The sequence below is a fragment of the Scatophagus argus genome, chromosome 3 (genome assembly GCF_020382885.2).
Source record: "Scatophagus argus isolate fScaArg1 chromosome 3, fScaArg1.pri, whole genome shotgun sequence".
NCBI classification, from domain to species: domain Eukaryota; kingdom Metazoa; phylum Chordata; class Actinopteri; family Scatophagidae; genus Scatophagus; species Scatophagus argus.
In genome coordinates, this window is record NC_058495.1 from 16644762 (window position 1) to 16657568 (window position 12807).

At 39.3% G+C, this 12807-nt stretch overlaps 1 protein-coding gene across 2 annotated transcripts in view; it reads right to left on the bottom strand.

Annotated features, from left to right (window-relative positions):
* Positions 1-12807, bottom strand: part of camk1b (calcium/calmodulin-dependent protein kinase Ib) — a 33767-nt gene that overhangs the window by 8897 nt on the left and 12063 nt on the right. For both annotated transcript variants that reach the window (XM_046384221.1, XM_046384220.1), the window contains exon 3: positions 2207-2338. In XM_046384221.1, the coding sequence (XP_046240177.1) occupies positions 2207-2338 (132 nt within the window). The remainder of the gene's footprint in view (positions 1-2206; positions 2339-12807) is intronic.

Consider the following 12807-nt stretch of genomic DNA (forward strand, 5'->3'; position numbering starts at 1 on the left):
AGTCAGCAAATTAGAGAGCAGAGTCTTCAGCTCTGCAGCCAGCAGGCTAACAAACTGCGTCTGACATCTCAGTGAAAATGGCAGATCTGCTGATTCTTAAATCCGTATTTCGCTTAGCTTCTCAATAAATTGATTAGTGTCTCATTAAATCTGAATTTTTAAACAGCTGTGAGTCGAAACACAAACTCTTACTCTTCTCATTCTTCTCTCACAGCGTTGATATATTTATTTTATTTTCTCCAGAGCACTGAGCAGGCCATCCATGAATGAAAGGATTCTTCTTACAATATGGTGTAGGATCTTAAAGTTACTGTAGTGGGAAGACCCTTCTTACTTTCTTCCTTTCTTTCTCTCTCTCTCTCTCTCTCGCTGTCTCTCTCTCTCTCAACAGTAATCAAATACATAGTCTCTTTTTCAGGTCAAGATGGTTTCACTCATTAAAGTGATGTCAGTCAGAAAGAAATCTGCCTCTGTGACCCATATCTGAAAGTGCTTTTCTGAAATTCCTGTTACTACAGAAAGCAGGTTAGGCAAATTGGGGTAACAGTGTACAGAATGTACACAATCACAAGCCTTCCTGCATTAACTGTGACAGATCTACTTAAGTTTTACACTTTTTTAGGTATGTTATACTGCCAAGATAATGAGCCTTTTCAGATGTGTAACTGAGCCTCTGCAGTAAATTCACACTAACTCGCCTGATTAACTTGGCTACAAATGACTTGGCAGAGTGTGATTAGTCACTGTATTTACACGTCAGCGTTTGAATTAATATTTGATCTAGATAAAATGGAGAGAAGATCAACAGCCAGCTAACCAATACGATATGATATCAGTAGCATCTTACAAACAGTGATTAGAACAGAGGTGAATTTATCACCTGGACCAACACAATCTTGGCCATTAGGCACTAAATGGTTTGTAAATTTACCTCTTGATATAATTCAAATCAAAACATTGTTACAAGTGGTTTACATGAAACATTAAGCAGACATGGATACTTTTTCAGAAAGAAAAGTTTAGATGATGTTTGGCTCTTGAATGAGAAGAAGAAGAAGCAGAGACTCGGTTACAGTAAATGTCTAAGAATATATGTCACACAAAAAAACATCTGGTTATTATCTCCTAAAAACTGCTGGAAATAAGGCAGATGAGAGCGAGAGAGTTGAAGCTGAGTCTACACAGTAACAATAAATTGTAAAACCACAACAATGAACTGACGGACTACAGAGCTGAGGGGAGCTGCAAAGTTGGATGATAATTCTCTGTGGGTTCAGGACGGTGACTTACGCCCTTCACGTTACAAGTAGTCAGCAGATTTATTGTTAATATAAAAATATTACAGCATATGACATAAATGTGTAGTTCACCATGTCTCCATGCTCTGTGTCGAGGACGACGTGTTAAAATGAGTAAACCTTCCTGTGAGTCTACACAGACTAGAGCGATCCATGATTTACGGGCCAAGTTTACCTCCGTTTACGCTGTTTGTCAAATTTGCAACTGAACTGCTAACTAGCCCCCACCTCTCTCATTCCACCATCCTCACCTCAGGAGGGATCATAGCTGTATATTGGCTAGAGTTGTGTCTCCTGTAACCCAGGCAACAAGAGCTCTAAAAATAACTTGGGACCAATGTAGATCAGCCATTTTCACCACGGCCTGTAATTCCCCACATCCAAAGAGAAGTACCTTTGAGTCACTTCACAATTAAAGCAAGTCTTATTGTCTCTTGCCTTTGTCTTTATATAATAAAACATTCTATGTCTTGAGCATATGACTCCAGGCACAGGCACTTTTTTGCAACATTATAAGTCTAGAACTGGAGGTTATGGTCATGGTACTTTGCGTAGGGCAGAACACAGACAAATATGCATTTCACTGTGATGAGAGAGAGCTAATTTAAAATTATACTCCCCTCTTTTGTGCTCCAAATAAAAATCAACTATCCATGAAGAAAAGCCGCAAAAGTATCAGATCTCCATATTTAAGATGTTGGAACCAGCAAATGTTAAATGTTTTGCTTGAAAACTGATTTAAATGATTAATTGATTATCAAAATAGATGGCAACTAATTTTCTTTTGATCAGTTAATTAATTGACTAATCATTGCGGCTCTAAACGGGATACGGTTTACGTGATGTAGTAACAGAGACATCATGGCTGGTATTATTTATGTATTACTACACATCATATGGTCACTTACTTGTGCAGGACTGCTATCTCATTCTCAATGCTATTTTCTTTGCCCTCTAACGCCTTCTTGGGGATACACTTGATAGCCACCAACTTCTGGGTCTTCTTCTCCTCAGCCAGGACCACCTCAGAGAAAGCTCCCCTGAAAGAAAAACACACGGGTCAGTCTGTCAGACCTCAGTCCATTTATCTTCGGGTGTTTAGGCAGATCTCTTCACAAGCATCTTTGACACTGTGGAGAAAGGAAGACAGGAAGAAAGGAAAAAAAAGCTCCTGCTTTGATGTTATATTGGCCTAACGTTTGTGAGATCTTGGCAGCTTACATCTAAGTACCAGTAGATATTGTAGGCGACTGATGCCAGGTTGTGTTTATTTTTAACTTCAGCCTCCTCCTGAAGTCTTTGGGTTGCTGCTGAGTCAAGCTTTGGAGAGAGAACAACTTAGTGGGATGATTTGGAAGCACGGATAACAAACGCTGATGTTTATCTTAGTGACAAAATTAAAGTTTCATGTGAGGCCCATCAATCAGATGTTTATTATTAGCATTCAGTGGAAGATACTGAATAGTAACAGGCCTCTTTTTTTCTTCCTTCTTCTCAACATGCTTTACTGATGTTAAAATGAAAACATAATATTGCAGAAGCATCAAGTTAATTAACATGTTTGATACAGATACAATAATAGGTGGTGGCATGCAAGTGCAAGCAAATACCACTTTGGCCCTGAAAACATGGCCACATTTCATCTGTCTGTGTCTCCCTAACAACTGAAATCAATAATGAAAAAACAAGCAAAGCAACAGAACTCAAACTGGCAAAAAAAATGTTAAGCATTTTCCCATGACCCATTTAACAGTAGTGGCAGACATCTCTTACAACCTCTGAAGTTTTGGACGAGGTCCAAAGATTTTTGACTGAGATCCAAAGCAGCACTATATGGAACTCTGACCCACAATTATAGGTTTGAAGCGCAATGAGACAGGAACTGATCCATGAATACTGGTTTAATCAAGTGTGAGCAAAAATGCTACTGCTGAAGGCAAAGCAGCATAAGCAGCATAACTCTTAGGCTGAAATAACACGTGTATTTTCCCATGCAGATGATATAAAGCCAAAGAAGGTCAAGAGGAGGAGCTTTCACACGATGGGATCTGCTTACCCTATTTTAATACATACACTTTTGGTTATAAACCTCCTCCAGGCATTTAGGGCAAGCAGAGAATGAAGGAATACTCAAGTGTGTATAAAGACATTGCAGTAATTAGTCCCAATGCAAAACACATGTGTGACCCACAAACAAGACCTTATGCTGCGTTCAGGTCACATGGGATGGGATTGCAGATTGTAGAGATTCTCATGTTTATGACTTGCAAATGTTCACTTCGCCGGACAGCTCCAGGCTGTCGTGTGAGTGCACAGTGGAACACTTGAGGGTTAATAATGTAGATGTAGCATTTATGCATCAAAATGTTTAAAAACAACTGGAACGTTGTTATGTATTTTGTTGAGTTGTGTACTTCCTAAGTGGTTCCAACAATATTCAGACTGAGAGAAATCTGCAATTTTATTCAAGGTAACACTGCGTTTCTTTCAGTTGCCTTCTGGGAGAAAGGCAGAGGGTGAGGAAGGTCTGCAACTGTGCCCAGACGTAACATGAGTAGAAGTGAAAATATAAGATAGATCTTCACGTCAGATAGATTTTCATCAGCAAGGGTGACACACACAACAATGAAGACAACACACACACACATCTTTTCTTTTCATTCAGAGACTGAAAAAATCAACATACTTCTGTTGGAAATGACAGAAGCTTACCAAAATGAGAAAGACTTGTTTAATGTTGAATTAACTGCTTCCAGCTGACTGAACAAGTGCCAAGTACAGGGCAATAAAATCTTTTGCAGATTATTAATTCACAGTTATGTCTTTTGATGAATGAGTGGATGTGCTGTACTGGACATAGGTATTTACAGAATCACGGTATTATTACATGCCTCTGATTGTTTATAACTGCTCAAAAAACGTGTCACACAATTGAAACCGGTGAGGTGAGCCAGGAAAGTACCAGCCTCACCTTACCCGAACATAACATTTCTGGATGATTATATCTTCTGAGATTGGCACTAAGTAGTCATTCACCCTACAACAACTTGTGATTTGCTTTGGAACAGGCTCTTATCTGATCAGTATGCTAACAGCGTTGTGCATAAACGCAGCATCAACGTGTTCGAGCAAGACTCTGTCTCCCCAAAACATGCAATACTGTGGTTAGAGCTCCAATATGAACATTCGGTCTTGCAAATCTCTCGCATCACAGTTGGTTACATTGACTGAAGTGAAAGCATCTGGATCGCCCCCTGGTGGCTGGCAGCAGCATAGGTCATAAAACGCCCCCTTTTTATGTTAGCACATGGGACAAAACTAAAACTTTTCAATTAAATTTTTCCCAAAAATGGTGCCATTTTAGGTAGTTCTTATCATACTCATGTACATTCAAGATGAGACAGCTCTTCTGCAAACTGCAAAATGCAGAAACATCTCCTGAAATGATTCCTTTTAAAAACAAAACATCCATTGCTTATACTATATGTGCAGTATATTTGTTACTTGTATATGTGTGTGTGTGTATGTGTGAAGGGTTACATGTCTGCTTTCAGTTTGTGTCACACTTTGTCTCTTCAGCCACATTTAGCTGCATGTGTGGGTGGAGAGGAATCACAACCATCTTGTCACTGGGTTTGTAGATACTTTATCAGCTTTCCGAACAAGAAAGGGCTGCATGGAAAGCAAGAACGCACACAACCTACAGACCACAACTCCACCATGAACAATAATTCATTAAATAGGTTTAACACCCTTCATTTATAGGAGGTTACCACTCATTGATTGACTGAATGTGGAAATCACTCCTTCAGATTACATCAAATGTGTTGGGGCCTTTTTTCGGTATCTCTACAACTACAATATGTGAACTTGAATAATGGGAAAGTTTTGATGTTTTGATCACCAAAGTGTTAACTGAGCTGCTGTTCTGAACTGGGAAATATTCTCCTGAGGCAAACCCTCTGGATACTTTAACAGGAAAACAAATGTGTATTTTCTCAAAGTGCAACATGCACACAGTGTGTACTCTTTAACTAGCAAAAGTGTATCTTTGTATGCACATAATTAAATTGGTTTGTGTGCATGTGATGCCGCTCCTGTATTCACACTGGCTCCCAGACCATAGAACTAAGGTTGATTTGATCAATTACACCGCAGTGCAATCCTGTGCATACATTTCTGCTCTATCAAATCAAGTTTTCTGGCAATTCATTATTATTAGATATTATTATATTTCATTTGGAAGAGAGGTCCTTTTACTTTTAAGCAACATCCAACAAACATAAATACAAGTTTTAAGTTGCATAACTCAGACTGCAAAATATCCCACAAGGCGTCCTATTTCCAAGACTGAGAAACTCAAACCAAGTGTAAAAGGTGTCATAATAAAGCAAGGACAAAGAATGATGGATTTAGCAAAAAGCAAATTGGATAAATAGACGGTAAATGCCATTAGTATTCAAAAAGTATATTTAATCTCTGGTTCCATTAGATACTTTATACAGAATGACCTGCACAAGCTTCTCTAGTGTTATTAGCCTCAAAACTAACACTGAATCCACTGTCTGATCAAAGCAACAATTATCCAGGCAGTGAGGCCTTGTGGTCACATCTGAAGAAGAAAGTAAAGCTGCCAAAGAAGGCCATTAGTTTTGGCAGAAATCCAGCTGTGTGGAGGAGGTTGACAGTGCTGCAAATTCCTGTGTAGCATCTGGAGGATTTAGTTGACATTCTCCATGCACCCACTGACAGACCAAGGGGCTCTGGGGAAGTGTCATACAGTGGTTCACACAAACATTAGGAAAACTCGAGAACACTAATGTGTCTTTGACTGTGGATAGTCCAAAAAAGCTTTCCATTGGTACATACTTGTGTTGTGAAATAATAACATACTGCAGGAAAATTTCCCTATTTTTAAATTTGTTAAACTGATTTTATCTCAAATATTTCTAAGTGGTGTTATAAGGAATTAAGTTGGCTGAACCTCTGGCACATTATTGCTTGGACTTTCAAGTTAAATGAAACAATGACACTTGTTCAGTTGGACTGCAGCTAAAGGCTGTGCACAATCATTTGTCAGAAGCAGAAGCATCTTACCCCTAACTTCCTGTTGCCAACAGTCACTAGAAATCATTGAAATGAAGTCTCAGAAGATACTTCCTTATTTCTGAATGTCAGAGGGTTGTACGATAAAATTTTCATCATAGGCGGCGCTATTAAAAGGATAGAGGAAGCTTAGCTTCCCCAAAACTATCACTGTCGCTGACATTGTTTTTTTTAAAACAATCATGCAACACATTCCTTAAATAAAAACCTTTCTGTCACAGTGCTTATTCTGGGTGTAACAACATCCCTTTTTCTGGTGATGGTCAACTTAGTTCTACTGCTAAATAAATAAATTTTTAAACAAATAAATTCACTGTTGTGTTATCCAAGTGATAAATTCTTCAATTAGAATAACATGCACAAGCACTGATGATGAGGAGGGAGATGCTACCACACTTAAGCCCTGTTCCCCCACTCATTGGCTGGATGGACTCACCCAACCAAATACCTTTCTACAGCCTGAATGGCAGAACACAGCCATATTTCAACTATAATGGAATGGTAGAAGAAACGTCTTTGGAGGGGCTGTGGGATACATGTTACACTAAGGTCAGGTTGATTACGTGACATCTGTAAAAACTTCCAAACAAAAGTCCATTTTAACCCTGCCACTGACAGAGTGGGCTAAGAACATAAGGAGAGCATAGTTGTGGTAACAATTTACAGGGTATTGGGGAGTTTGGGGAGTTTAATTCTAGCTTCTAAAGCTTAATTCTAGTAAAGGTTTTGGCTGGATGATAAGGTAAACAACAGTGTTTACTGAGCTGTTCCTGTTCCTAACAGGACATTCTTATCACCACCATTGGACCTGGGTCCAGGAAGAGGATAAACACACACATATGCTCACATACGCACATACACGCACGCACAGACACTATTTCAACACCAGTGCGCCTCTATTAGCCACTAAACCCTCACTAAAGTCATGCTTATTGCTACTATCCAAACAGTGGGGCGTTTTCTCAGAAATTCACAGTGCAAATACTTTACACAAGAGTTTAAATATAGACAGGCGGTAACACAATTTAAATGGTTGGGAGCCTAAAACAGAGTAAATATTTACATGTCAGTGAAATAACATATATCCCAGTGATCGACATTGTGCTATTGTGCACAAATCTTGTATCTAAACACTATGAATCCTGCCAAAACAATTGACAAGAGCCATCCTTTCTCTAATTTCAATGCTCAGAAAGTTCAAATATTAGCATATTTCTTCCTTTTAGCTTATCTCTTCATTAAATCACTCATTTCTGTCTCTGAGTAAGCCATTCTCTTAAAATACAGACTTGGAGTTGCTTAGCTTCCGTCACTACAAGCAAACTTTTCATGTGTGTGTCCCATGACGCCTCACTCGGTGTATCAAAGGAATTTAAAAAGTAAGGAATTAGGATCTCAAGTGCCATCATTCATGCATGTGTGCTTACACCCATACAACAAACACGCAGAACATAAATGCAAACATGTTTTAACAGACCGTTACTAGACGCTGCGGTCACATTAACACAGATAAAACCAGGAGAGCTCTATTGATTTCTGATGACAACAAAGACAAACACTTTTACATGTAATCATCACAAGACAAATGCAGAGACAAACAAACTCGCTCTCTATATGCTTTTCTCGTAACAGCTGTAGCTTGTGCTTGGACGCTTGTTCTCCCTCCCCAACGTGTTTTTAATATCAAGGCAGACTTTGACGTTACGATGAACAAGGAAGCTTCCTTCGTATGCCGTGGTGTTTTGAGAATACAAACCTTGCTTGATTACTGCCATGCATTTTTTTCCCCTTATAAATCCCATGTTTCTCAAACTCCAAATAATCGTGCCATCTGTCCTGCTGAGAAGCTGGTCAAGAAGGTATGTAAGCAGCTGACAAAATGGTAACCGTGGAAAGGTCGCAGAGACATAGAGAAAGACCATCTGGTCCAATCAGAGCTGAGAGATACCCAACTGTGATACTGGCCCTGAAAATGAAAAGACCATCTTTGCTCTGTGGGCACTCCAGACACAAAAATTTGCAAAATCAAACCACAATTTGTCTCCTTATCTCGTAACTAAGCCTAACGCAAATGTGTAACAGCTTAATATAAGCAATCGATATGAGTTAAAGCTCCAGTGAAACACACAGATACATTTCTTTAAGATATTGAAGGGAGATAAATAATTTTAAGAGTTTAATTATTCTGTTTCTATCGCTGAGCAAAGATTTTAAAGCTGCTATAATCAATAATTTTGTATTAATAATGGACCGATTTACTGTGTCAATAACACCTAAAACAATTTACATTATGTGCTAACAGCATGCGAGCGTCCAACATCGTTTCACATCGGACGCTTGCTGTCCACGCTGAATGATTTCTATTACGTAATGCAATAAGCATGTACCTATCTGCTGAGCACTGGAGATCAGACAGGAGCCATGACCACTCAAATAAAAGATTAGTGAGGTGGAAATGACATACATTATCACTAATGTGTTTTCTCAAACCTTCAGGTCCCTGGTGATCTACCTGCAGAAAGCTGCCACCTAGTTTAGATTTTTGTATTAAAAGGAGTATTGAAAAGATAACTCCCGATTTCCTCTTCATGAATCAACTTCTTCGTCCATGCAGCGCTCTCAGTACAAGCAACGGGAGTAAAAATAGCAACAGGGCGTCTGACCAAGTACTGAAGTGAAAAGGTTTCAAGATGAATACGTGTGGCATTACACCCCAAACGTTGCAACTGCAATAATAACAAAGGGATTTTGTATCATTTACATTTAACTGATAATAAACATAATCTACTGTCATCATCACAGTTGTGCTCACTTTCATCTCAATAATTTCTTAATATGAGTGTTGCCATGGTGCTGGTATGTTTGACTCACTGTCAGTAACTGTGACTGAACACCTCAGTGCGCACCACACTATAGTTCAATGACTGTAAGAGGAAAGCGATCAATCAAATACCTGAAGACAAATATGACCCCTTGTATGCTTGTGTACTGTTATCAGTTCCAGTGGGGAGTGTAGCGATGGCGAGCAGTGACAGTGACACTGGATTTCCACCATTCCTTCCAGTCTTCCTCCCCAACCTACTGTCCATCTGCTAATCTGAATGTGGGAATGACTAACAATTTACATGTGGACATCTGGTGTGTACATGAGACACCACAAACCATTAACAAGATGTATTTTTACATCTTATATAGTGCTGTGCTCACAGAACACGCAGTTTTAGGACGAACTATTTCTTAAGTAGAAATAAACTCTAGTGCACAGAGAATTAACAATAACACAGATTCTTAGCCATTTTAAGCTCACTGTTTTGGTTTTATGGCCTGTGCATTTACTACTTCAGTCTCACAGTTCTCAATTGCAATGTTTCCAGCAGCAGCTCTTTTCAGCTAACAAAAGCTCTAACCCACTGTAAACTATCTGTCTGATACCAAAGACAGGCCTACTCAACAAGAACGTCAAATGCCTAATGAGTTAAACACAAATATTTTGCTCAGGAGTTGGTGGAGACAAAACAGAATGTTGGACCTTCACTGGTAGGATAATGTGGTGGATGTAGGCAATTATGTGCTGACACTTTAGCTGTTTAGTGGGCTGAAACTCATATAATACAACTTCAAGTGCCTTATACACGTATACACTTTATATTCTACATCAGAACACGACAGATCCAGCTTTCCAGCTTTCCACTGTTCCAAGCCTTACTTATTGAGAGGAACTGCTATGAAACAAAGAACAGTATCTCTAACCAATTTGTATGAAGCACAGGTAGGGATGGATTTTCAGGATTGGGCTGGAGTTAATGGTTGAGTTAATGGCCATTTTTCTAAAGGACGGTTAAACTCTTATGCTATGAATGCTCGAGTGTCAGGATGAATGTGATTCAGTAGCTAGATTCAGCAGCTGACTGTTTGTTTTCCAGTGATGCATCTTGATAACTTAACATAAAGGTCACTTCAGGGGATTCTGTGTGCTTTTTTTTTTTTTTTTTTTTTTTGCTCAAATAATGTCTTAGTGACATAAAATCAAAAATGTTGCAAGGAGGAGAGATGACGACGGAGTAGCGTGCCAAGGCCTTACTTAGGATTGTGAAAAACAAATACATGGCAATAGTCAAGGAAGGTCTGTATACTCAAACCACTACAGCTTCCTTGTTTATATTATCATTAAAATCATATTAATCATGAAATTAAAAACATGTTGGGAAGGGAGAACAAGCACCCAAGAACAAGCTACAGCTGTGCTCAGTGGATTGTATTTAAGCTGCGAAGCAAAGAACATGCTTCCCTAAGGATTTCTAGGATTTCTAGAGACAAAAAAAAAAAGTTTTCTCAAGCTGGTTTGCTACTATACAGACAGTTTGTCATGACGGGGGAACATGGAGAATAAGGGGATATAACAATGGAGAAAGTCTGTGGGAAGATGTTCACAACAAGCTTGCAAGTGTACTTAAAATTGTTGGGGGGAGGGGGTATATTGCTGTGAGCAGATGGAGATGCATAAATGGGACAGACAGTGGGCATATATATGTGTGTGTTTGTGTGTGCACGTGTGTATGTATTCCAGGAACAGCAGGCTGTGCCATGCTGAGCTGTGCTGTGCTGAGACACAGTCTTCTGTTCGAATTAGGTCAGGGCAGGGCTGAAGGACTGAGGGTGCCATAAACAGGGATGGATTTTCAGGACTGGGCTGGAGTTGGAAAAAGTTCCAAGTTTTTATTTTTAGTTAATCTCTCATGCTATGAATGCTCGTGTGTCAGAATGAATGTCATTTAGTCTCAGAATGAATCAGCAGGTAACTTTGTTTTTTCTTTCTGTGAAGTATCTTAATAACATAACTTAAAGGTGACCGCAGTGGTGTCTGCACACCTTTCTTTTAGCACAAACAATGTGTTAATGACTGCGCATCAAATAAAAAAAGTTGCAAGAAGAAGAAATGAAAAGACGGATGATGGGAGATGACGACAGAGTAGCGTGCCACAAGCCTTACTCACAACTGCTGTATGGACTTATCAGGAGCTGAGACAGAATTACAAGGGCAGACAGAGTAACATGTTGTTCTGTGCTTTGAAGTCCAGTACATGAGCAGGGCACTGTGTAATGAGGGAAGGTCTTAGCTCTGTCTCATCCTACAGATTAGACACAATAAAACCTTGTGACAAAAGAAAAGCTGAGGCAAGCAAAGCAAGGAAAAGTACAAAAAAGGAAAGCAATTCGCTCTTCTCCAGAAAGACCAGTGATGTGCACGTGGGATGCCTTTGTGGAGAAAGAGAGATGAGATTTGGGAGAAATAAAGACAGGTGAAAGTTTAACATCATCAATATAACATGGAGTAAATATGATTAGTAGTAAATGACGGGGAGAGAGGGAGAGTCAGGACAGAGACAGAAAGAGAGGAGCATGGAGAGAGACAGGGATGAAAAATAGATGAGGTGGGACAGCTCTCACGCTGGGAGACTCATCTGCTCCATAAAGGTGGCCGTTTCCTTTTGTCTGAACTACTCTGTTAATCATCATTTTGAATTAATTTGATTCTGACTCAGGATACAAACACTGAATAATGAAGAAGAGACAAAAATAGCACCTGAATAGTCAACCTGGGCTTAAATAAACACATGAGAGTTTGTCGGTTCCTCGCTGAGTCTACACCTCAAAGAATTACATGGCGACATTGAAACCGGGTGACTGATGGATGGGCGGTCATGGACTGCTTTGTCCAAATCAGAAAGACAGACATGGCAGTGATGACGAAAATTACGCCGAACAATAGGAATTCAATAAAAATCTGGTATGTCTTACCAGCAGTTACTCATACTGTTACTGCTGTGAAGAGTCACTCAAAATAATGTACAATACATTATATATTTTTCTTTGTGGATGATTTGTTTGTTACTACTGATGCATAAGTATGCACTCTTCATTAATCTTGGCCCCTATAAGCTGCTGTTTAACACGAGAATTTCCTCACAAAAAAAGCTTGTTGCTGACAAAAACTTACTGTCCTCTGCTTGTGAGATGAAGCTCCCACTAAGAGTACAGTGCATGTGCATTAATGAAGTAAATAAAGTAAATAGAGTATAACATACATTTCTCATACATTTTAGAAACAACAGCTATAATTTAATTCAAGCGCACACGCCACTAAATCAGGGTCAAAGCTTCGCCTCTTGTCACATTAACTTATAGTATTTCACAATGCAAGCACAAGTGCGCACACACATACACGCACATCAATGAGTGTTGAGTTATTGAACCTTTCCACTCAGGAGCAGAGGGCTCTCAGACAAAGTGGTAAATCAGCGTTAAAACCCATGTAATGTAGCAGATAGACACAAGTGAGAGGGAACAAGCCGGGCAAAAGGTTCCACTTTTTGACTGCAGAGAGTACAATATGTGTGTCACA